Source organism: Galleria mellonella, unplaced genomic scaffold (assembly GCF_026898425.1).
Source record: "Galleria mellonella isolate WM207_F2 unplaced genomic scaffold, CSIRO_AGI_GalMel_v1 utg1674, whole genome shotgun sequence".
In the NCBI taxonomy this organism is placed as follows: domain Eukaryota; kingdom Metazoa; phylum Arthropoda; class Insecta; order Lepidoptera; family Pyralidae; genus Galleria; species Galleria mellonella.
In genome coordinates, this window is record NW_026442013.1 from 44347 (window position 1) to 70035 (window position 25689).

Genomic DNA, 25689 nt, shown 5'->3' on the forward strand with positions numbered 1-25689 from the left:
CTCTACAGCATTTATCTTAATTTCATGCTTCTTCTGCCATACCCACGATTCGTTTCCATAATGGAATGAAAAATATTATAATTTACTGGTAGATCCAAAGCTAATGCCTACACAATGTTTTAACAGGAACAGTCTGCTTAATTAATTATTATTTTAACAATATTATAGTTAAAAGCGTTCATAATGTATTTTGCTTTGTCTAATTGCAACTGGGGACCTTTGTTTTTGTGAGTCACCGACAAATTCAAAATTACATACAATATGAATCACTTATCAGTCTGATAGTAGCTACGTACGTCCAGTTAGTTACAAAGTGTGCGTCGGGCATGACTGTTTGTTTTTATTGCTATATAGTTAATTAATTATAATAAAATTTGTTATAATCATTTTATAGGTTAATTGTACGATATTTTTATTTAATAGTATGGCGATATTTGTTATGTTTTTATTGATTTTTTACTGGTTAAATATCGTTTTTTGTGAGACAGTGACGTTTTATGAAGGTATTTTTAATGAAGAACAAAAAATTGTTTTTTATCCTGACAGTCAGTCGGAGTATTTCGGTTACTCGGTGCTTTTGAGTGAGTTAGGGTAAGCATTATTTAACCATATATATTATTTAACCATAGGTTTTTTTTTCTGTTGAGAGTTTTGCCAGTAGTTGCTTGGCAGGTGAGTTGGCAATCGCAGTTAGACTTTCGTGGTGTCTTAAGAGGGATGCTACCACCTTTGGCAGGCGGGTTACCTTAGTTAGGCGTTGGAGATGTTTTAAGACTGACAATCCTGTCTATCCCTCGAGAATAAAGTTCACTTAGTCGCATTCTTACAGCATCCACGGGAAAGGAAGGAGTAGCTAATAGGCTATCCCTTGTTACCACACCCTGGCATAGAACACTATACCAGGACCACACGGCATCATTTAACCATATAAATTTACTTAAATAGTTATTTTTTTTATTATTTATATTTCACAAATTTATACATGTATTAATTCTTGAAAACTTATAGGTAACAGCAGACTTTATAGTGTTATAAACGTAAAACCGTAGTATGTTTATTTATATTATTATTTTTTACTGTTTAACATTTGAACCAATCGTTATTATGAATGCATTATGGTTTGTTTATGGTAACCACTTTGCGCCTTCACGGGTTAGTCAATCATCATAAAGTTATGTGTCTACCTTCACATGGTATTTGAGACGGAAAATAATATATAGGTTACTTTTTATCCCACTCAGAAAGCAGTTTAGAAATGAATTTTCAATGCAAAACTGTTCACACTGTCTTTATAAGAATAAACAATAATAAAAAATAAAAAAAATATATATATATAAACGTAAAATACTAATAATAAAATTAAAAATTTTAACAAAACGCCTGAACAGATATTCATAGATGAATCATAAAAGGTAGCTAGAAACCATCTCGACACGTCAGCTTTCAAACAAAAAAACCGCATCACGATCGGTCCATTCGTTTAGTAGCTTCTATGCCACATACACACACGTAAAACTTTTAACTCCCCTCTTTTAACAAAAACAGGAATATTTAATATGTTATAATTAATTATTTAGACTTTAAATTATACCAGTATTTGGAAACGGTCTACGTCCCTGCTCTGCAAAGTGCGGGCCAGCCCCAACTACCTACATCCTGAAGTTGGGGGAAAGGAATCGTTAGTAATGGGGCCTAACAAACAGCCCCATTTCTAGCAATATACGCAATCAGGTCGATCTCCACGTAGTTCCCCTTGGAAACCATCGTGGTTAATTCTTGTGGAATTCATCACGGTTGGCTAACTGACTTGCTTTCATCCTCACCTATCATCTCTCCCTGTTGACCCGCCAGTGTAAATCGATAGCGTGCGCAGGATTACCATTACACTATCATCCATAAAATAAAAAAATAAAAAAACTGCGCCCTGGCCATGTTGGCAGGTTGGTAGGCTAGATTCTACGCGAACTATTGTGTTGTGTTGCATGTCGTAATCTGCAAAAAAATCTGTAAATACATATAATAATATGTAAAAAAAAAAGTATGGGTCCAAGTAATCCTAATGAAGAATTTATTCATAAGAACTCGATAGAAGAAAACGTGAGTAAAGCTAACATAAATAATTACAATACAGTATGACTCACGATAGTTATTATTCAACGTCAGTAAATAGAATAAATATAATTTAGATGCCACTATATTTATTATACAATTTATTTATTTATTTAGCGATGATCATCACTTACCATTACCTAATTTACCATCTCAAGTTGCATAAAGTTTTTGTTCCACAAAATACCACCGTTCGCTGTTTTAATATTAATATGAAATTAATACGGGAACCCTACAGACTGCAATATGGATCGTCGTAATGATATATTGTGTCCCACAAAAAAAAACGACTTTAATTGTGATAAAACCAGTTATTTTATTAAAAAAAAAACTACTTATCCGATTTTGATGAAATTTCTATGGGACCAAGAAGTTTCCAGATCAGTTAAGAATTGACCGAGTTACAAACAAACATAAAAAAAAACCTTCTTTTTGAAGTTCCTTAAAAATTTACAAGCTTTTTTTTGATAACGATTTTATGATAGGAGACTAGACGAAAATACAAATCAAGAACATCTATCTAGTCCATTATTTGTTATCGGGTTAGAATGTACCCTATTTCTCATAAACAAACAGTAAAATCTTTCCTCTTTACAATATTAATATAGTTACTAGTATAGTATTATATTATCTGTGGCTATAGACAACTTGGATGTATTTAAACTATATTTACAATGAGTCATAAAGCTACTCGACCTTGTTCGTGTAACGATTTGACATAACGCCTTACATTTCAATGGTCGCAGGTTCGATCGCTGTACAATATACAATGTACAATGTACAATACAATACACAAAGTACAATGTACAATATACAATATTATACACATATAAGTTTCTCATTCTCAATTGGTTTTGGTATTTTTTTATATACGATATGTATGTATTTATAAAAACAAGATACTTGTATATAAATCATTTGTCTGATAACTAGAGTACAAGCTCTACTTAGGGATTAACAGCTCCATTGCTAGCAATATTCTCTATCAGGTCGACCTCCACACGGTCCCCTTTGGAAACCATTGTAGTTAATTTCTGGCAAATTTGTCACGATGGGTTAACTGGTCTGACTTTGTCTCTTACCTGTCATCCTTCGTTGGTGCTCCGCCAGTGTATACCGATAGTGTATACTATTCTATCATTATCCATAAGAAATATCTAGTGGCCTTTATTTATTTATTTAATAAATTAATTAAGTAATATAGGTTATTCTAAAACTCATAATTTCCACTAAAGTCAAATTGCCAACGAGGCAATTAAGTATACGGCCTGTCTAAACGGTAGTAAACGGTTTCCGTAACTAATAACAGAACACCACACCGAAGCTTCAACACAACAACACATCGAGCATAATAACAATATACAGAGCATAACAACAACATACGGAGTACATAAAGAACATATATAGCATGACAACAACACGCAAAACTTAATAACAATACACAAAGTATAACAATAAGATACAGAACATAACAACAACATACAGATCATAACAAAGACATACACAGCATATAAGGACATATAGAGCCTGACTACGATACACAGAACGTAACAACAATACACAGAGCATAACAACAACACATAACAACAGTACATAACATAACAACACACGGAGCATAACAACAGCACACAGAGCATAACGATCACACACACACTACCTGCAACACCAGAGATTCTACAGACGCGTTGCCGATCGCTAAGAAATCTTACCAGCTAATACTTTATCGTTTCCAGCCTGCACGTCGGAGCGCCGAAAGCGAAGAATAGAAGTAACTCGTCAATAAGCACTGGATTAGTGTTTGTCTGTCCATTGAACGATTTGGATAGACATAACGTTACCTGCGCACCGTTAATCACAAGTTAGTTTAGACTTACTACTTACTATACTAGTTTTATTTTACTAATCTTACTAACATAATGGATTTTTTTTAATTGGTGATAATGGAATGGCAACCCCACTCGCGCTATCGGTATACACTGGCGGGGCACCAGTGAAGGATAATAGGTCAGGATGAAGCAAGTCAGTTCGCCCATTGTGACGAATTTAACAAGAATTTTTCCCGATGGTTTCTAGAGGTAACCATGTGGAGGTTGACCTAATATTGCTAGCAATGGGGTTGCCAAACTCCATTGCTAGCAATCCCTTTCCCCCCAACATAATAGAATTATAAATAAAAAATGTTTATTTATTTATTTATTTATTTATGCTTTATTGACCACATTACAAAAAAAAATGTCTGGTACAAAAGGCGGACTTAATACTATATAGCATTCTCTCCCAGTCAACCTTTAAAGTCAATAAAAAATCTTTGTACGTAGTAAAGATTTGAGAGAGAAATTGATATGAGGAGATTTAATAAGAGCAATAGGTTAGTGTAGTAAAACAATAAGTTTTAGGATTTTTATCTTCCTATCTGTCAGTCTGTATGTTTGTTCAATTTGAGTGCGGCTTTGACAATTGTATTTCTGAAGATCTAACTTATAATTTGTTGTGTATTTTTTCTTGATAAGTAATACAGTTTTTTTTTAATTTCAAATTTACCTCATGCTATTAAAGAAAGATTATTTTTATATTTGATGATTTTAATTCATATTTTTAAAGTTTTCGACAATTTGCTAACATGTTTTTTTATTTTTATATCATTTTGTTTTTATATACAATATATGTATATATATTATTATGAAGGATTATTATAGTTATGATATTTTTAAATTCTTATTAAAGAAAAAAAAACATAAATCTATTATTAATTATAAATATTTTGCATGTCAGCCTCTGCACTTTAATGGCAACACCAATTTAAAATATTTCCCTGCATATGAAGTTGCAAGCAGAAATGAATCCTTACTTAATATTATAAATGTGAAAGTGAGTTTGTTTATTTGTTTTTTTTTTGGTTACCTTATAGCGTCTTAACGGTATAACCAATAAGGAAGTTAGTAATGGACACTGAGAATCCCATTGCTAGCAACATACCCAATCAGGTCGACATCCTGGCGATTCTCTCTGGAAACTATCATGGTTAATTCCTGATGAATCCATCATGATGGGCTAACTGGCCTGTTTTCATTCTCATCTACTCGTATCACCATTCACTGGTGCTCCGGCAGCGTATTCTGTTAGCGCAGGCGGGGTTACCATACCATTTTTACCCATCAAAAAAAAACCAATAAGGAAGTAATTAACTTACTTTATGAAAATTAGTATGATAAAAATCTCTTTCTATATGTAAATTAATTACTAATTCATAAACTAATTATAATCTAAAAGTTTAACTGATATATATATATATAAGGTCCCGGGTCTGGGTGTTCTGAGCGGTGCCCCCAGATGTGTCCCCTGTATCTGGATTTGTTGTAGGTCCGGTCTTGTTAAAAATGATGTTTAATAGATTTATTTTCCTTTTCTATTTTCGATATATATTGTATGAAGTTGTCGTATGAATAGTTTTTTAATAGGATATAGATAGATAGACTGATATAGTGCTATTTATTGTTCCCTCCAAAAGGTTACAACAGTAAACTTTTGGATATCGAAAAAACCGAAATCGCTAAATCTATATATCTAATATATATATATATATATATATATATATATATATATATATATAATATTATTTATACATATAAAGTGTTGCCTGTTTCAGATATGCGTATTACAAGAAATTTCTATGTAGACGACATGTGGTTTGGCGCGACCATGGGAGTAGTAAAGAAAGGAAAGTTATGGGTAATAAATAATTTATTAATATTATTGATAAAAGAAAAAGTATACGTAAAATTTATTGTACATTTTGTTTATGTGAGAAGTAAACATTTATTGTGACATCGGAATGTTTTTTTTTTTATGCATGATTGGAATTTGATAACCGTCGCCTATAGACATGAACAGCACCATGGACATAATAGAGTATACTGTCTCGCCCATGATATCCTTTATGCGTTGCTATTCCTACGGGACTAAGCTATTATACCTCTGTACTCTGTAACTTCACTGCCATATTCAATCCTTCAAACCGAAACACAGCCATGCAAACAACTGCTTCACGGTAAAAACACGAATGGAACATAGGTACCCAAGCAATCGACTTTTGTACAAAGTCTCCCTCTGGTAATTTAATAGCAATTACCACATGGAGTGACAAACAAATAGATAAACTAGCTTTCATACTTATAATATTAGAAAAGGTTGACTTTATTGAAAGAAATATAACTCACCAATTTTTATATGTTGCCATGTTTGCGATCTTACAGTCACGCAGAAATATGCAGTATCTATAATCTCTAGTAATCTTTTTGTAATATGGATAAACTTAAATTAAATTAAAATTAAACTTAAATGAATTTTTTATACAACTTAGAATGGCAAACAAACTGACGGTCCACCTGATAAAAAGTGGTTACTGTCACCTATAGACATGAGCAGTACCATGAACATAACAGAGTATACTGTTTCGCCCATGATACCCCCGTACGTTGCTATTCCTGAGGACTAAGGTGTTATTTCTCTGTACTCTGTAAATTCACTTTATAAAATTTTGAAAATGCATTCATACCTGTTTATAAAAAAGATAATTTTATAGCCTTTCTGTAAGACATCCCGGAAAACTTATATTAGCAAAAATTTAAAGTTATTCATATTACATAAAAATATATAAGAAACTACCTAATCCAGTTACTTTTCTCTGTTTAAAATGGTTTCAGAGCAAATTATTCAAACGGCTGACTAATAAATGTTAGATTAAAAAAGTTAGACATGAATAGTACCATGTACAATTGACAACACCACGCGCAAAGTCTTGGGCAATAGAAAATATAATTTTCTCAAACATGCTTGGAAATGTGAGCATTATTTTGACAATCTTCTTCGAGATAAATCAAAATTGCCGTACTGGCCAGATACATGCGGGCAGCGGCCGGCAAAAGTTGTATGAAAATCCATATATGTCGTGTTTTGCGGCCAGATAAATTACTATGTAAACTCATATCTGTCCTGTAATTAAAAAATGGAATGATCTTTTACTTCGAAACACGGCTACCAAGGAGGTAACTAATAAAAGGTTTTATTTAAATTTCGATCTGGCTTGCAAATAGAAAGCTGTTTATTGAAAAAAAAACAAAGGAATATTATGGCGCGTGAAAAATTATTATTGTTTGTTATTCGTCATTGAACTTAAAAAGTGTTCTTGATTTCCGCGCATTGTTTGAGAAAAATACTATACAAGCCTTGGCCACAACTAGGCATTGATGGACTCACGTATGTGTGCCTCGGCTATGCCTCGGCCCACATTTGTACGTTCGTCCATCAATGCCTCAGTTGCTGGCCGCTGCAGTAATGTACTAATGATATTAATATAAGTAATTCCCTGCAGTAGCATTAAATACTTTTTAAAATTTTATATACAAATTACAGATTTGTGCGCCACGCTCTGCCAGACCGTATAAGCAGACACATTTGTTGTCAAACGGCGTTTGCTATGTACATTCCAGTACAAGGGAAGTGTTTTATCAACCCCTCAAAGATATGTGTAAGTAATATTTTTTTTAATAATACAGTGAATACTATATATAAGCAACTCATTTGGACTACTTTCAATAAAAAAAAAATATTGGGAAAAGTTATTTATAGGGGTATAAAAAAAGAATATAAAAATACTTTACCGTCTGGAAAATATTTTTACTTATTTACATATACGTACATAGTATAAGAAATAATCGTTAGTAATAAAGTCGCCCATTGTTTTCTTAGTGTAATATTTTCTTGTAATTGTTTGTATTTATAATAAGTTTGCTATTGTAATCTTATGGAAGAAACAATAAACGGTATCTATCTATTCATTAATATATTTTTTCTTCAATATATAGGTACATATTTTTCACTATATTTCAGACAAACAAGCTTTCAGCACACACAACATTAGACCTGAATATGATGCCACAGCGAATTACTATGCGTATGCGCAACTTGGCATGTCTCTGAAGGTGTCGGAGAACAACCATATTATTATGGGTGCGCCGGGTCTTTCACAGTGGACTGGCAAGTATTTATTTTGTTTATGGGGGATTTTTTAATTGGTAAAAATGGAGGGGATTAGGGTAGATTTTTTAATGGGTAAAAATAGAATGGGTGCCCCACCTGCGATGTAAGTATACACTGGTGAGGAATCAGTGATAGATGATAGGTCAAAATGAAAGCAGGTTAGTTAGCCCATCGTGTGGAACTCAACAAGAATTGTTCACAATGGTTTTCAGGGAGAACCACGTGGAGGTTGACCTGATAGGGCATATTGTTAGCAATGGGGCTGTCAAACTCCATTGCTAACAATCCCTTCTCCCCGCCAATATAAAGTTAGTGCCGACTTTTTAATAACGTAATGATTTACTCTATGATTGGCGGGAAAATAGAAACAGCGCCTCTAGCGGATAAAGTCGTAGATATTTTGACACTTATTTTATCTATTTTTTTTTTCAGGTGGAATAGTCGATTATAAAAGTGAAATAGACAATAGTGTGCTGTTTAAAAAACAACAAGTTACGAACCCATTCTACACTTATGACTTACAACCAGACGATTATTTCGGTGAGTATAATTATTTAGCTTTTGTAGATAATTTTAATTTAAGATTAGACTTTTTTATGCAACTTAGAGTGGCAAACAAGCTGTAACAAAAACATAGATATGAACAGTACCATGGACATAACAGAGTATATTGTCCCATGCATTACTAATCCTGAGGACTCAGGTGTTATTCCTCTGTACCCTGTAAATTCACTGCCATATTTCATCCTTCAAATCGAAACACAGTCATGCAAACACAACTGCTTCACGGTATAAACATGAATAGGACTGGTTGTCCAAACGACTTTTTTACAAAGTCTCCATCTGGCAAATTAATATAAAATATATATAAAAAATTATATATATTGAAAATTTTCAGGTTAAATTGAAAAAAAAAACGTCAAAATTTTGCGAATATATTTCAAAGAACAAGATAAACAGTGTATAATGATTCGTAATGATGTTTATCATTACTAGTTTGATTTATATCCAAGCATAGACTTATAATGTGTTTGCGTTTTAAAATGATTGAAAATGATCGCCATTTTAATTAATACATATATATTTCAAACTTAATATGACAATCTTTAATTAAAGATTATATCACAAAAACATAGACTTATAATATGCCAGTTTTTTTTTTTTTAAATTCACTGTAATGAACCAATTTTTTTTTAATTATTAATTAATATTTATTTTTTTATATTTATAAACAACGTGTGTCAAATTGAGTCAGTATGAATGAAAAGGTTTTGAATGTTAGATAGATAGATAGATAGATAATTTTTTCATAATTACTTGCACACAAACAAAAGACACAAAATTATTTAATTTTTAAAAAAGATGTGTACAAAAGATTAAAAAAAAAAAAAAACACGACACGTTTTTGAGATTTGGTACTCTATCTATATTATATATCTATATTATATATATATATATATATATATATATATATATATATACATATTACGCTTTACTACCATTTGGATAATTACAAACAATGGAAAAAAAGAACGTGAAAATGATTCTTTGCCTCCACATTCATAAATCTAATAATACAAGCTCGTTTTTTATAAGTACATGTGATAAATGTATTTTGTAAATACATGGCCAAAAATCAAATATATTTTTACTATTCAATTTAGTTATTCTAAATTAATATAAACGATCGTGAGCCAAGAGAGATTAAAGTACATATTTTTCCTTATAACTCGAGTAAGTACTAAATTCCCTTAAAATATGTTCAGTCGTTTAAGCATTTTCTTTACATACAATCACACTTAATAATAAAAAAATATCGATAGATAGATACTCTTTATTGTTTCCTCCAAAAGATTACAATAGTAAACTTATTATAAATATAAATAATTACAAGAAATAATCACAATGAGAAAACAATGGGCGACCTTATCGCTAAAAGCGATCTCTTTCAGGCAACCTTTGGATGGAGAGGAGTAAACAGTTTGATCGGAGGCACAATGAAATTCTATTATTTCTTAATATAGAGATATGATACATGTAATAATGTGAAATATATAATATTAATAAGATAGGAGAATAACTTACATTATATAGATAGTGGCTCCATACAAATGCTTCTAGAAAAGCGAGTCAACTTTTTTATACAATTTTGCTGAATAAATAGTTATGAGTGATTCCTTTATAACTTCTATATTTGTCTTATGAATTTTGTACCTTTTTAATGCACAAAAATTAATTTTATTTATTAAATAATTAAAAATAGATATATCGTGTGCGTGAGTAATATAGAATATAAATTAAAAAAAAACAAGTCAGCTAATTTGACAATTAGCTGACAAAAAGTTGGCCCGTTTTTTAAACTCGATGCTCTATCTATAAAATCTAAGGAGAATAATTATATATATATTTGTTTAGGATATAGCGTTGAAACAGGCGTATTTGAAGAGAATGATACAGTACTTTATGTGGGGGCGGCGCCGAGGTCCAAAAATGGACTGGGTCAGGTAAATGATTTTGATCAATAAATTCCTATGTAGCATAAATATATAAAAACAAATAATTATACTGTTCTATGCTCGTAATTTAATGTTTAATTAAGTCTTATTAAATTATAGATCAGGAGAGTTTTATTGAAAGCGCCATCTATTGTTAGCTTAAACAATATCTTTTGAAATCTGCTAATAAATGATAATAATGTTCTCATTGTGCATAAATATAGAAATAATATAATATTATGTATGTTATAGATATAATATTAGTAATAATTATTATTAATAATAACATTGATAAATTATAGTTGTATCTTTTAATAATAAACGTAGCGCCATCTAGTTATAATCACTTAATAAGTGGAAGGTGAAATGAAAAACTAAACTACAAGCTTTACCTGTTAAGATAATATTTTCTCATATATTTAAATTAATGAAGATCAATAGGAAGTTCTCGGAAAATTCATATAGACTAAATTTTTTGGTATGAACAATGATTTAAATAGTTACATAAATAAGTCATAAATGATGTTAAAAAGACTGTGATTTGGAATAATGTATATAATCTAAAGTTATCCATTATGTACATAATTGCTATCGTCAAATTTGAATCTTTTTTGATAATCCTCTCTTTTCCACTCTCTTGTTAGTCATTTTGTCAAATTTGAACAACTCAAGTAATTTTCAATATTTTTAACCGCATAATAACATTTCTATTTTTCCAAAGATTAACTAGAAATTAAACATTTCTATGTTTTTTCTTTTTATACAACTTAGATTGGCAAACAAGCTGACGGTCCACCTGATGGAAAGTGGTAAACGTCGCCTATAGACATGAGCAGTACCATGGACATAACAGAGTATACTGTTTCTCCCATGATACCCCCCATGCGTTGCCATTCCTGAGGACTCAGGTGTTATTCCTCTGTATTCAGTAAATTCAAACCGAAACACAGCCATGCAAACACAGCTGCTTCACGGTTGAAACGTATAGAACAGAGGTACCCAAGCAATCGACTTTTGTACAGTCTCCCTGTCTGTATCAATATATGCTATGTTTACCTATACAAATTGTTACAATTATTTCTAAGTATACAATCTTTATGATTGTATAAATACACTATCTTGTAGAAACAATTGTCGGTCAACCTAAATAAATAAAAAAAGAGTAAATTAATAAAAAAAAACACAGCTTTTTTTAGTTTTCTCATTTAATAGGGTTTTCATTCAATAATATGTATTCAACCAGGTTCTAATATTTGACCCTCCATCACAAGAAACACAACCATATAATATAAGACAGAAGATCATTGGACCCCAAATTGGTGCATACTTCGGGGCTTCTCTCTGCTGCGTGGATATTAATAATGATGGCAGACTGGACCTCTTAATAGGAGCTCCTACATTTGTCAAGAAAGATGGCGGATTGAACTTTGACCAGGGCGCAGTTTTCGTCTATTTAAACCATGCCAAGGTTAGTGAAAACTTTTGATATGAAAACAAATAGAAAAAAAAATTAACAAAAAGTGTTTAGTAATAAATGAATAAATGAAATGGTTACAAAAATTACAACTATTTAGTATGTAGTAACATAATAAGAGTATATTAAAAACTAGTTGCCTACCCGGTTTTGGTATCTACTAATTACTTTAGTACAGTTTTTAAAGGGTTTCCCCTTTTAAAATTAAACCAAATTTTTATTTTACAGTATTTACTTACTGCTTTTTTTTTAAGAGATTTTTGAACCCAAATTTTCCATATGATTTTAGAAACATTTTCTATTATACAAATTTTGTTGAATTACAAAAAACAAAAAAAGAATTAGTCAAATAAATGCAGTCGTTCTGAAGTAATCATGCTATTACACTACTAGTTCAGTAGAATAAAAATAAAAAAAAAAATTGAGAACAATTCTTCTAATGTTTTTATTTATTTACAGAATGGTACGTTTTCCTTAGAAGAGTCTGGTTCCGTGTTAGGATCAGAACACAGCGGGTCACGTTTTGGAATGTCCATAGCCAGCCTTGGTGACGTCGATGGAGATGGTTATGATGGTAAGACTTATGGTATCTATGTTAACAAATGATGAATGACATGGGGGCTTTATTTAATGGGTGATAATGGTATGGTAACCCCACCTGCGCTATCGGTATACAATGGCGGAACACCAGTGACAGATGACTAATGAGGATGAAAGCATTTCAGTTGCTTTTGTTTAGTTGAATTCGTCAGGATAGATCAGAGGATAGGCTACATCCTGACGAATTCAACTAGAATTAACCACGATGGTTTCCAGGGGGAGCCACGTGGAGGTCGACCTGACAGGGTATATTGCTAGTAATGAGGCTATTTGATCCTATTACTAACAATTCCTTTCCCCCTGTTATGGGGGTCATAGTGTATCCAGTGATACCCATAATAGTTTAAGTTTATTGGTGACGTTCCTACTTTCTGTCAGGTAGACCATTATCTGTGGGCTATCTCAAGTTACACACAAGACTACGGAAATCATATAATTCTCTCCCATGAGCGGTTATGCCAATAGTTGCCACAGTTGACAGGGGATTTGGCAACCGCAGTTAGGATTTGATGATGTTTTAAGAAGGACTGCTACTCATCCCTTGACTATTAAGTTCCTTTAGTTGCCTCTACAACACCCAAGAGAAAGGGAAGGGTGGCCCATTTTATGCTGGGACCACACAGCAACTGTTTCTATTTGTATATAATTAAATTATAACAATCCATCAGTTCCCCGTCATTTGTCAGTTAGTTCCCTTGGGCACCTTTTATGATATCCCAGAGTTGAAAACGATAAACTGACAGTAATTGTATTGTTACTTTGTTACCATTATTGGAATTAAACAAATAAATGGAGGGCCAAATAATTTGGCTTCCTACCCACCCATAATATTCGTGAATGAGTGCTGTTTTTTTTTGATGGATGAAAAATGGTATGGTAACCCCGCCTGCGCTAACGGGATACGCTGGCGGAGCACCAGTGAAGGGTGATAGATGAGAATGAAAACAGGCCAGTTACCCCATTTTTTTTGAATGGATGAAAAATGGTAGCAATGGATTCTCAGTCTCCATTATTAATAATTTTCCCCCCAAAATGGATGCTGTTCGTAAAGACTGATCAGCTTTACTTGTGACAAGTTTTTTAATTTTTTATAATTTGGTACTTTTTAGTAGTCTAATCAAATTTTATTCTTATTTGTATTTCTAGATATTGCAGTTGGTGCACCTTGGGAAAATGAGGGTTCTGGAGTTGTTTACATATATCAAGGTAGCGTTGAAGGATTGAAAACTCGATATGCACAAAGGATCCTTATGGAAAAAGCTCTTGGTTTTGGCATGTCTATTTCTGTAGGATATGACGTTGATAACAATTTTTGTAATGGTAAGTATTGCTTGTTCTTTTCAGTTTCTTAATTTTTCTGCAAGAGACTGCCGTCTTTTGGACCTTTATATATATTTATATCAATCTGTATTTTATGTTACTGTATTCCACTTGAATTATTCAATTGTCATTGTATATTTTTATGCTTCTTATGCAATAAAGAGATATAAATAAATAAAATCAACAATTAGGTAAAGATTATTTGATAATAAACAAATTCTGTTGTCTTAATATGTGTTTTTCTGATACTATATTATCTTGGGATAAAAGTGACCAGAAGCCGATTTCTATTTCTGTTGTTAATATAACTGTTATTATTATAATGGTAATAATAAAAACGTTAGTTACATCAACAACGGTTGACGTAACAACAACAACAGCAACGGTTCTATGTACTTTATTGTATTTGTGGTTACCATCACTTGTCAATGGATTACAGTTAAAAATTTGCATTGATTCAGCACACGTGTATTCTCTCAATATAAATCGAGCTAAAAACGATTAGAACACAGTTGAAACATTTGTATGTTGCTTATTATTAATTTATATTTATATTAATATATATATAATAAATATAAATTATATTATTAATTTATATTGTTATGATTAATGTATTTTATTTTATAATTTGCTATCGATAGAATACGATAGTTGCTCATCATTTGAGAATCAATTTTTTTTTATTATTTTAACCGTTAACTGTCCATTGTTGAACATAAACCTTCCCCATAAAGGGAGTTTTATTAGTAATTGCCATGCTTGGTAGGCAGATTGGCAACCGCAGTTAGGCTTTTAGAGATGTTTTAAAAGGAATGCTGCTGCCCATTTCTTGCCCTTTAAGGTTTAAATCAAAATTAAATTATTTTATTAGTATTTTTATTTATTCCATTAGATGTGGCTATAGGAGCTCATGCAAGTCAAACAACTTACCTGTTAAAGTGTGTTCCTACAATCAAAGTGGAGGCCTCAATTAAAGTACCCGATTTAATGGATTTGCCCGAAGATGCGACAAATTTTACTGCATATTTCTGCGTGACTGTAAGATCGCAAACGTGGCAACATATTAAAATTGGTGAGTTATGTTTCTTTCAATAAAGTCAATCTTTTCTAATATTATAAGTATGAAAGCTAGTTTATCTATTTGTTTGTCACTCCATGTGGTAATTGCTATTAAATTACCAAAGGAGACTTTGTACAAAAGTCGTTTGCTTAGGTATCTCTATCCCATTCGTATTTTAACCGTAAAGCAGTTGTGTTTGCAAGGCTGTGTTTCGGTTTGAAGGATGGGATATGGCGTGAATTTACAGGATACAGAGGAATAACATTTAAGTCCTCAGGAATGGCAACGCTAGGTGGGTATCATGGGCGAAACAGTATACTGTTATATCCATGTTACTGCTCATGTCTATAGGCGACGGTTACCACTTTCCATCGGGTGGGGCGTCAGGTTGTTTGCCATTCTAAGTTGTATAAAAAAAATTGTTAATGACAATTGTTTTAGTTAACGTTAAACATTATGTAAGTTATTCTAATTTACTCTTCTGTAATTTTTTTCCTAGATTTTAAAGCTACGAAACTGATTGATCCAGAATTGAATAGAGCGTCCATGGAAGATGAAACAGTCTCAGTTATAACAATAAAACCTGGTATAGATATGTGTGATGAACACATTCTAGAAGTTAATGTAAGTAATACATAAATGTAAAATTGTGTAGTAACAGTTAAAGAACGCAAACAAAATAACATCATTTTGTTTGCAGAGATCTGCAGATTTTTCAAAACCAATACTAGTACAGTACCTATTGGAACCTAGTAAAATGGAACGTAAGTTTTATCATTTTTATTATTATTGACAATTTTATAGATAAGAATATATAAAAGAAAATAACTCATTAATTTATAGTGCTGCATATGGTAGTACTTTTGAGGACTGTAATCCTAGAATTCTTAGATATAAGATTCTTTTCCTTCAAACCTAAATAAATTATAATAATAACAGAAATAGACAAGAACTTATTCAGTTTGTATATATTAAAATTAAAATATATCCATAATACTAACATTACCAGTAAAACTAATTTCTATTTTTAATATTTATAGATTTTAATTTAATACACTATCTCAGAATACTACGCCATGAATCTTACCATCTTAATTATAATCATATTTTAACTGTAACAAAAACTGGATCGATTTGTGATATGCATTTTTGACAATGTACGATTAGTTTCGAACCATTCGGGACCGAAATAAATATAAACAAAATTTTCTTAAAACTAATTTATCATTATTTTGTACATTTAGATCTAACGAGATTGTCAGAGGATTCAAAGTTGCAGGCCTCTTTTCTCGCCCAGATGATAGGAGATTGTGGTAAAGATCTGCTTTGTACACCATTATTGAAGATGACACTAGAACCATTAGATAGGTAAGTCTTGTATTCTATAATTATAAAAATTATAAACTTTCTATTATTCGAAAATTATTAATAAACAAATTATTTTTAAAAAATTTTAAGAGACGCTAGAGAGAGTAAAAAGTTAATCCAAAGATAATATTTTCGAATTTCGTTATAAAGAACTTTCATACTTTCCGTAAACAAGAAGAATTTGTAATATGAAATTATTTTCAGTCCATACATTCCTGGTGCAAATATGAAATTGGGAGCAAGAATAACAATTGTAAATATAGAGGAACCAGCATATGGTGGACAGCTACACCTGATGATGCCACTAATTCCAATAAGAGTACCACGTTCTTGTACATTAGAAAAACTGAACATGACATGCAACTTACCAACACCATTGCATAGGAATGAAACAGCAATATACGAAATAGAGTTGCAGTATGAATATGAAGAACAAAAAGAACTGAAATTCGTAGCTGAATTGAAAGAACCTTTATACATGAAAAATGTTACAGAAGGGGGTTTCAAGGAATTGGAATTAGTTGTAACACCAAAAGCCAAGTTCGCTGTCAATGGGTACGTATGAGGACATAATAGTTTTATATTAGCATTTATTTACGAGGAACTTGGACAGCTGACAACTTGAAAGCTACAAAGTTGCGAAAATAGATTGTGTTCTACAGTATAGTATTTTGAGTCAAAAAAAAATAAAACTAGAAAGTAAATATTTTGCTAAACTTGATAGAAGTAAAAGTTGCAGACTACGTTTTTGTGAGGTTTTTGAACAATGTAAAAAATAAATGGAAAAATATTGGCTTGTGGGGTGTGTAAGTCAATTTCGTATGTAAACAATATACTTAGATGATTTAGTAAATGTAAATTTTTTGGTTAAAGGAAAGAATTTATGTATGGATTTTTTTTATGCAAACTGGAATCGCAAATGAGCTGACGACCTACGTGATGCAAAGTAATAACTATATAGACATAAACAGTATCACGAACATAACAGAGTATACTCTGTGTAACCTAATAGATATTATTAATAAATATTTGAAATATAATATTAGAAATTTAAACTTTTCCCTTTTAATTTCAGAAAATCGTATACTAATGCGACAATAATCGTGTCAAGAGAAAAACTAGACGAAGCAAAGGACTTAACATTGATACATTTTTACGAGGTAAAATAATTTGTGATAACAAATTAACCCTTAAACTGTTTACTGTTGGACATAGACCTTCAAAGGCCAGGTCTATGTTCAGCAGTGGACAGTTAACAACTGATATGATAATGATGAAAGTCTTTCACCAGTGCGTGTGCCAGTGATGACTTACGGAACCGAAACATGGTCCATCCTACACGATTGCCTCTATGAAAAAGCTTCAAATTAGTCAATGCGCTATGGAAAGGACTATGCTCGAAGTTTTTTTGCATGATATAATCCAAAACGAAGATATCCGCAAAAGAACTAAAATAACCGACATAGCTCGAAGGATAAGCAAGCTGAAGTGATAATAGGCTAGTCGCATAGCTCGAAGAACCAACAACCGATGGGGAAGAAAGGTTCTTGAATGGCGAATCCGTACATGCAAGCGCAATACAGGACGACTCCCTAGATGGAGTAACGACCAGAAATGCATTGCAGGAAGTCAGTGGATGCAGGTGGCTCAGGACTGTTCCTTATGGTAGTCTATGGTGGAGGCCTATGTTCAGCAGTGGACGGATAATGGCTTATATGATGATGATGATGATGATGAAGATCATCTAGATTGATGTTTTTAAGAAACACTAGAGAATATAATTTTTGAAACTTTACAGGTAACGAATTTTGGACCTTCTGACTGGTACAACTTAAACGTTACGATATCATTATCAGAACAGGTAAGAACATCATCAGCATGTAAATGATAGTCATTAATGTTTATTTTTCTCATATGCAAACGCTTCAAATTACTTAGTAGGACGATGCCCCACTAGATGGAGGGACGACCTCAAATGCATTGCAGGAGTCAGTGGACGCAAGCGGCTTAGGACAGTTCTTCATGGCAGCATATTGGGTAGCCCTATGTTCAGCAGTGAACGAATAATGGCTGAGGTGATGATGATGATGATGAATATTTATTTTATATACTTATGTATACTTAAGTGTAAATGAAAATGTAATATCGTTGTAAAAATCGCCGCGTGGGTATGCTTCGGTAAGCAAAAGTTATGGACACTCGTAACATAATCTATACTTATAATAAATCTGTAGAGAGGTCAATTCTGTACATGAAATATATTTCCAAAATAACTATTCAGCGGGTGAGGGAGACTTTGTATAAAAGTCGATTGCTTGGGTACCTCTGTCCCATTCGTGTTTCAATACACAATACAATTTAACAATTTTAAAGTGTACAATTTAATATTCATACTCCTGGGCAGGTTATAGTATACGTTTCATCACACTACGATCAATAGGAGCAGAGCAGTGAATGGAAATGTGTCTGTCGCATCAAAACCACTGAACCGTGAGGAAGGACATAGGCTACTTGTTTTACAAAAAATGACGGAAACGCGGACAAAGTCGCGGGCAATAGCTAGTTAATTACAAAACACTATTATTTTTCAGATAAACGTAGCAGTTCCAATTGTTGGTTGTACTACAAAATATCACAAACTAAATTGCATTTGGACAATATTCGCTGGAAATACTAAATCACTCTATTTGCCCCTACATTACAATTTGAGTCGGTTTGGTAAGATTTTTTTTTTTATTATTTTCTCTTAATTATTTTTTATAAACTTCTATTTAATTTAGATGTTAGTATCATCGAACCTTAACCTAAGAATATGATAGAAATAAAATGTTTAAAATCCTATGTTTATAAAAAATAAGCTATGGAGGGCGAAAGTGTAAAAAATAATATTCTTTTTGGTAGTTTTCTAATGCTTTTTTTATCATCCAGCTCTACAAAGTCAGCTATAGTTTAAACAAGAACATCCTATTGTCATTCTATGAGTCAATTAAAAAATTACAACATTTCAGGAGAATTGTTACAACCAAATAATACAGTTAACTTGACTTCTCGCCTCGAATTATTAACAAAGGAACAATATGAGTAAGTTACATTTTTTTCAAAATTTTTTACACTAGTTTCCTAAGAAGGGTTGATGTCAGGCAGACGGCCAGTTGTAATACTAATAGCCAAAACCTTGGGTCATATGGATAAAAACATATTATGACGACTTCAAAACTTATATACTTGGGATAAGGGCAGGAAGGTGATGATGAAGATAAAATTACACTGTTTCCCGCAATTTTGCTCACGTGAGTCTGTAGGTACTAGGGCTGTGTTATACTCGTATACAGCAATATCTAAATATAATATATTTTAGTTACAATATCTGGATACCGGTCCAATAAGGAATATGTTAAAAGTCTGTTATTAAAAAAATAATATTAAATAACTGACTTTTAAGACATTCGAAAATAGATATCCGACCGATATGCGTGATATCGAAATGGGTGGTGACCTTTTTTCAGACATCAATGTCCAGAGAAATCCAATATATAAATATTGGATCAGTAACTGTATTACTCATGTCGAGTAGGCACATAAAATATCCTATATATGGAAGTGGAAGAGATGTTAAATTTTATATCTAGTAGCCTAGATCAGGGTAAAAAATGCCTGGGGATCTTCTTGGACATTGCTAAGGCTTTTGACACGGTCTCTGTTACTACACTTTTACATAAACTGGAGAAAAGTGGAATAAGGGGTACTCAGCTTGCACTATTTGAGAGTTATCTTTCAAATAGAACACAAATGGTTGCAATAGGCAAGTATAGGAGTAAACCTCTTCCCATAACCTATGGTGTCCCTCAGGGCAGTATTCTTGGCCCTACTTTATTTTTAATTTATATAAATAATCTATGTAAACTGAAACCCCTCCATGGTAATATCATATGTTATGCCGATGATACGGCTCTCCTTTTCACTGCAGATACTTGGGAGGAGGTATTTCGTGCTGCAAATGAGGGAATTAATGAAGTCACACAATGGCTTACTAATAATACTCTATCTCTAAATACAGAAAAAACTAAATATCTTGCATTTTCCATCCGGGAGTCTACTCAACCGTCTGTTAATTTATGTATTACTGCCCATACTTGTTTACCATTACATCTAAAAAACAATAGAACATGCTCATGTAAATCTTTGGAAAGAACACAGCTAATAAAATATTTAGGTGTATTTATTGATAATAATTTAACATTTAAACAGCATATAAATAAATTAACTTGTAGAATTAGGAAACTTATTTACATTTTCAAACGTCTGAGGCAAGTTGCAGATATGAAAATTCTAAAACTAACTTATACTACATTGTGTCAGTCCCTTTTGACCTACTGTATAGTTGCTTGGGGTGGTGCTCCTAAGACAGTTCTAATAAATCTTGAGATTGCACAGAGAGCTGTTTTAAAGGTTATTAATTTCTATGATTTTCAATATCCCACAAACTTGCTATACCAAAAATGTAATGTTCTTTCTGTCCGTAAATTATATATTCTTAATACTATAAGTAAACAACATTCTATATATCAGTTTGATGCAAATATTTCTGAGCATAAAAGAAGAGTTAATGATGTTCAAGCTTTAAAAAGTTATAATAAATTTCACACATCATTTATTCGGAAGTTTTTATTATTTTTGGGACCATATTTATATAAAAAGGCAAATAAGGAATTATCTATATATTCAAAAACTAAACATATATGCAAAAGAATTGTTAGTAATTGGCTATTAAGTAAGACATATGATGAAACTGAGGATTTGTTATTAGTAGTATGTTAGGTTATGAATGCCATTTTATCATCCATTCCATACATTCACAAATTACACAGTCAAGATTTCATTTACAAAATATTGTTTTGGGCAAATTAAATTATTTATTAGTACCTTAATTTGTATTGTTTATAAATTGTAAATTAAGTATTAGTACCTTAACTTGTATTGTTTCTTTATTTGTGTAATTTTGTGTCATTGTGCCATATAGGGAAGAGCACTGCTTATCCTAAAGTACAGGATTTACCTATTTAGGGAGCAGAGTTTTACCTATATTTAAAATGTAACATTTATTTTTGAAATAAATTATTATTATTATTATTATTATTATATTATATTTAAATACCCACCATCCAACTATTAACCAAATTTAACTCTAACACACATCTTTACAAACTGTATATATTATGTATATTATTTAACTTAATATTAGTAATATTTTGTTTACAATAGCGGTAACAGTTGATAAATACCTCTGACTACCCTATTTACAATTACAGTCATGTTCATACATACATTGTTTATTTTGTTTAGAACTGTGTCTGTGAAAACAACTTTGATACTGGAACCCCCGTCACCAATATGGCCGCTGATCGCAGCCGCAATTGGCGGGTTATTGATCCTGATTATATTGATACTTATTATGTACAAGGTGAGTGTATATACAACATTATAATTTTTAAATGGGTCAGAAGTAAAGTTTAAAACTTTAACAATACGATAATCCTATATTTTGTGTACAAAAAATACCGCGAAAACGATTGAGAGCAAAATATCGATAATAATAATCAATAGCATTCTTCTTCTTCTTTTTCTTTTCGTTAATGGCAATCGATTGCTATTTTTACGACCATTTCTGCCAGCGTCATGTATAAGAGGCTCGTACTGGAGATAGAAATTATAACTTAACCACTGGTCTAACTTTGAACTTTTTGGTATAAAGCTGAAAAAGACAACACAATATGCGTTAGTAATAAATATCAATACAAAAATCTTAAATGTATATTTTCTATGAATATATAAAATAATACATAATATAGAATTTATATTTTGATATTATTGTTTTTGATAAAATTTACTATAATCCATAAAATATACAATAGCGTTTCGATTGTCATCGAACTAATGACAGCTGTCAAAGCTGTCACTTATTTTACTGACATATTAAAAATATGGTTTGGCTTCCTGTTCCACACGTATTAAGTCATTTCAAGACACTAAGATGATCAAACTACTACATATGACATAAATGGAAGTGATGGAAGAGCGATAGGTGGCTCTATGCATCATTTCGAAAAATTTTACGTGTATATAAAAAAATATATATATTCGCCTCTTTATTTTACTGAAGTAAACATTAATGCACATACACTATACATAAACAAAACCACAATAATAAAAATGTTCAAATTACAGTTGGGATTTTTCAAAAGACAACAGAAAGAAGAATTAAAGAGGCTTCTAGAGGAAACAGCCCAAACAGAAGACAATAATGTTTCGGGAAACAAATCAGAAGAAAGTAGCGACTCGGAGAACCAGTCAAAGGAACCTAGCGTTTCAGGACACTCTGCAGCACAAGAAACAAAAAATATACTAGATTTAATTGAATTAGATTCAGATTAAGAGAAAAGATATTTATTGAAAGAACAAGATGATGACAGTGAAGATCAAGTTGACACGATGAACTTTGTATCACCTGCAACGCTATTAATTGAAAGTAGTCTGAAGTAGCCATTTCCATACCTAATTCTAGTTTTAACTTTAGGGTTATTAATTTACTTTTTTTTTTAAACAGGTAACCACATTTTAGACAAACTGAACAAAAAAGAAATATTCAAATCAGTCAAACCGTTATGAAGAAAAGACCATTTAGAAAAAATACGAATAATAATAAATTTTATTTGCTTTGAATACGTGATACCAGATTGTTCTTATTGGATAAGTAAACAGCTCCATATTCAGTTTGAAAAAAAAATGCAAATTATAATTTATACTTCTATAAATGACGAGAAAGAAAATATGAGAGATCCTAATAAAGACAACAAGATGGCAATACAATAATTTTTATTCTGTATGTTTGACCTGGTATCATGCAAAAACTACAGCACCAAATTGAATGCTAACTTACAAACTGGTGTATGTTTTATCATTATACTTCATCTAGTATTATTTTATTTAGTTTTCCTACTTTTAATATTCATGATATGGACATGTGACGCGCAGAAATGTGGAGGATGTATTAGAAAAGGTATTAAGTATGAATGTGGATGACTATAAGGGCAGAGAAATACCTAAAAAGACTTGGATAGAATGTGTGAAAGATGATACGGCCCGAATGGATATAAATACGGAAATTACTGCGAATAGTGAAGCTTTAAATAAAAGAGAAGAACATATTGCGCCGACACCAAATAAGAATTGGGACAAAGGTAGAAAGATAATGATGATGTCTTCTGATATCCACACGTACGAAGTAGCGAGCAAAAAGTTTGTACCTAATTTGAATAGCAAATTTGCATTATTACTTATTGTGTTTATTGAATTGAAATTATTTAGCAACTAAATAACTCGAAACGCATGTACTCGTAGTTTGTATGAAATAACTGATGAATGTGGAGAAAGCGAAAGAGGCTTGTTTGAATCGAAGCATTTGGCGTTCCATTATTTCCGCTAAGAGTACTTATGATAGACAAGCGTGAAAGATATAAGTTATTATATATTAATTTTTAAATACATGTATAGTTATACATTCATCTATTTTTAGCGCCATGTAGATCCCGGCATAGAATAGGCCACCCCTTCCTTTACCGTGGGTGTCGTGAGAGGTAATTAAGGTAACTTAATGGTCAAGGGCTCGTCTCTCGACTATTAAGTTTACTGTGACCTTGTATTTTGTTTTTTTTTCTCTTTTTGTGTTATAAATAGTACAAATGCTTGGTGCTAGTACAATTGCTGTGTGGCGATGGCGCCAGCATCCTGATGGTGGATGTTGTAAGAGACGACTAAGGGAGCTTGTGGTGTAGGGATGGACAGCAGTAGCCCTCTTAAAACATCTCCAAAAGCCAAACTGCGGTTGCCTGCCAAGTGTAGCAACTACTAACTTTATATTAATTTTTAAATAGTCATCTATAAGCCAAATATTTACATAAGCCTATGTAAATTTGAAGTTTAATTTAACTTTATTTAGTTTGAGAAGTTGAAAGGTTGGGTTTCTATTTATGACAATTTTTGGGTTCGTAACAAGCTGGTCGGGTGTGGAACCCAAAAACAGAATAGGAACTTTAATTATAAACATGTATTAGTGATGGAAGGTAGTTTATTAGTTAATTTACTTTACTAGAAATAATTTCCACATTATTTTAAATATTACATTTATTAATTTAAATAACTTTATTGACCAAAAAAAAAAGGATGGTACAAAAGGACTCAATGGTAGTAGCATTCTCTACTAGTCAACCTTTGGGATGAACACTGAGTCACGAACGCGGTACTTTATTATATATATATATATATATATATATATATATATATATATATTACATCGGGTAGATTAAAAAAATATAATTTACAATAACGGATTTATCCCACAGATGGATCTCTTACAGACAACCTTTGAGACGCTGAATAAAAACTTCGTTCGAGGTAAAAACTCTATAGCTAAAGATAAAACTCAAAAATAACTTTTTATTATTAAATTCCATATCTGTATTCCAATAATAAGAAATTATATACACCTTCCTAAATATATATACATATATATGACTGAATATTAGGAATATAAGAGTCTCTTATTTCTGACAATTATTTCAACTCCATACGGAATTCTTCTTCATGCTGAGTACAATTGCTTACGTTACAGCGTTACCTCGCATTGCGATTGCAAATATAGAAGAAATGATAAACATAACAAGTCAATTTAATTCCAATAATACAATTTTGTATAAATAATTGTAATATTTATTGTTAGATTTTTTTTACAAAAGTGCCAAATATTAATTGTTATAAATCTAGTTTAGTGTAAATATATTTAGAAGTTTATTTTAATTATAAAAGAAAGTATACTAAGCTAGAATTAAACATATTTTTATATAATCTCTTTTGTTTCTTTTATGTTCGTTACAAATTGAAAGTTAAACAAGCTGACCGAAAATAAATTGGTAATATTCAACTTAAAGAAACACTGTGTATACTTACTATATTATTAATATAAAAGTGAATGTTTTTTACCTTACCTTACCTTGACGGCTATCAATTTTATTATCATCCATTAAAAAAAAAACCGAGTTTTTTTTTTATACAACTTAATGAGTTCTCAAGAATGGCAACGCATGGGCAAGCATATTATGGGCGAAACAGTATACTCTATTATGTCCATGGTACTGCTTATATCTTTAGGCGACGGTTACCATTTTCCA

The 25689-nt window shown here is 31.5% G+C and overlaps 1 protein-coding gene across 2 annotated transcripts; it reads left to right on the forward strand.

Annotated features, from left to right (window-relative positions):
* The first annotated feature begins 300 nt into the window (after window positions 1–300).
* LOC113522309 (integrin alpha-PS3-like) lies at window positions 301–25366 on the forward strand. 2 transcript variants are annotated; one of them, XR_008252598.1, is made up of 22 exons: window positions 301–591; window positions 3843–3967; window positions 5756–5838; window positions 7522–7636; window positions 7999–8145; window positions 8581–8688; window positions 10564–10652; window positions 11887–12111; window positions 12577–12691; window positions 13864–14037; window positions 14930–15109; window positions 15597–15721; window positions 15798–15861; window positions 16342–16465; window positions 16670–17020; window positions 17541–17625; window positions 18264–18326; window positions 19057–19183; window positions 19474–19546; window positions 21809–21926; window positions 22691–24108; window positions 24148–25366. XR_008252598.1 is itself a non-coding variant. In XM_052892809.1 (21 exons), the coding sequence occupies exons 1-21, from the start codon at window positions 425–427 to the stop codon at window positions 22895–22897; spliced, it is 2865 nt and encodes a 954-aa protein (XP_052748769.1). In that variant the 5' UTR covers window positions 301–424; the 3' UTR covers window positions 22898–25366. The 2 variants fall into 2 exon arrangements, 1 of the variants encoding a protein (XP_052748769.1); XM_052892809.1 differs by having other exon boundaries at window positions 22691–25366.
* The last annotated feature ends 323 nt before the right edge of the window (window positions 25367–25689 follow it).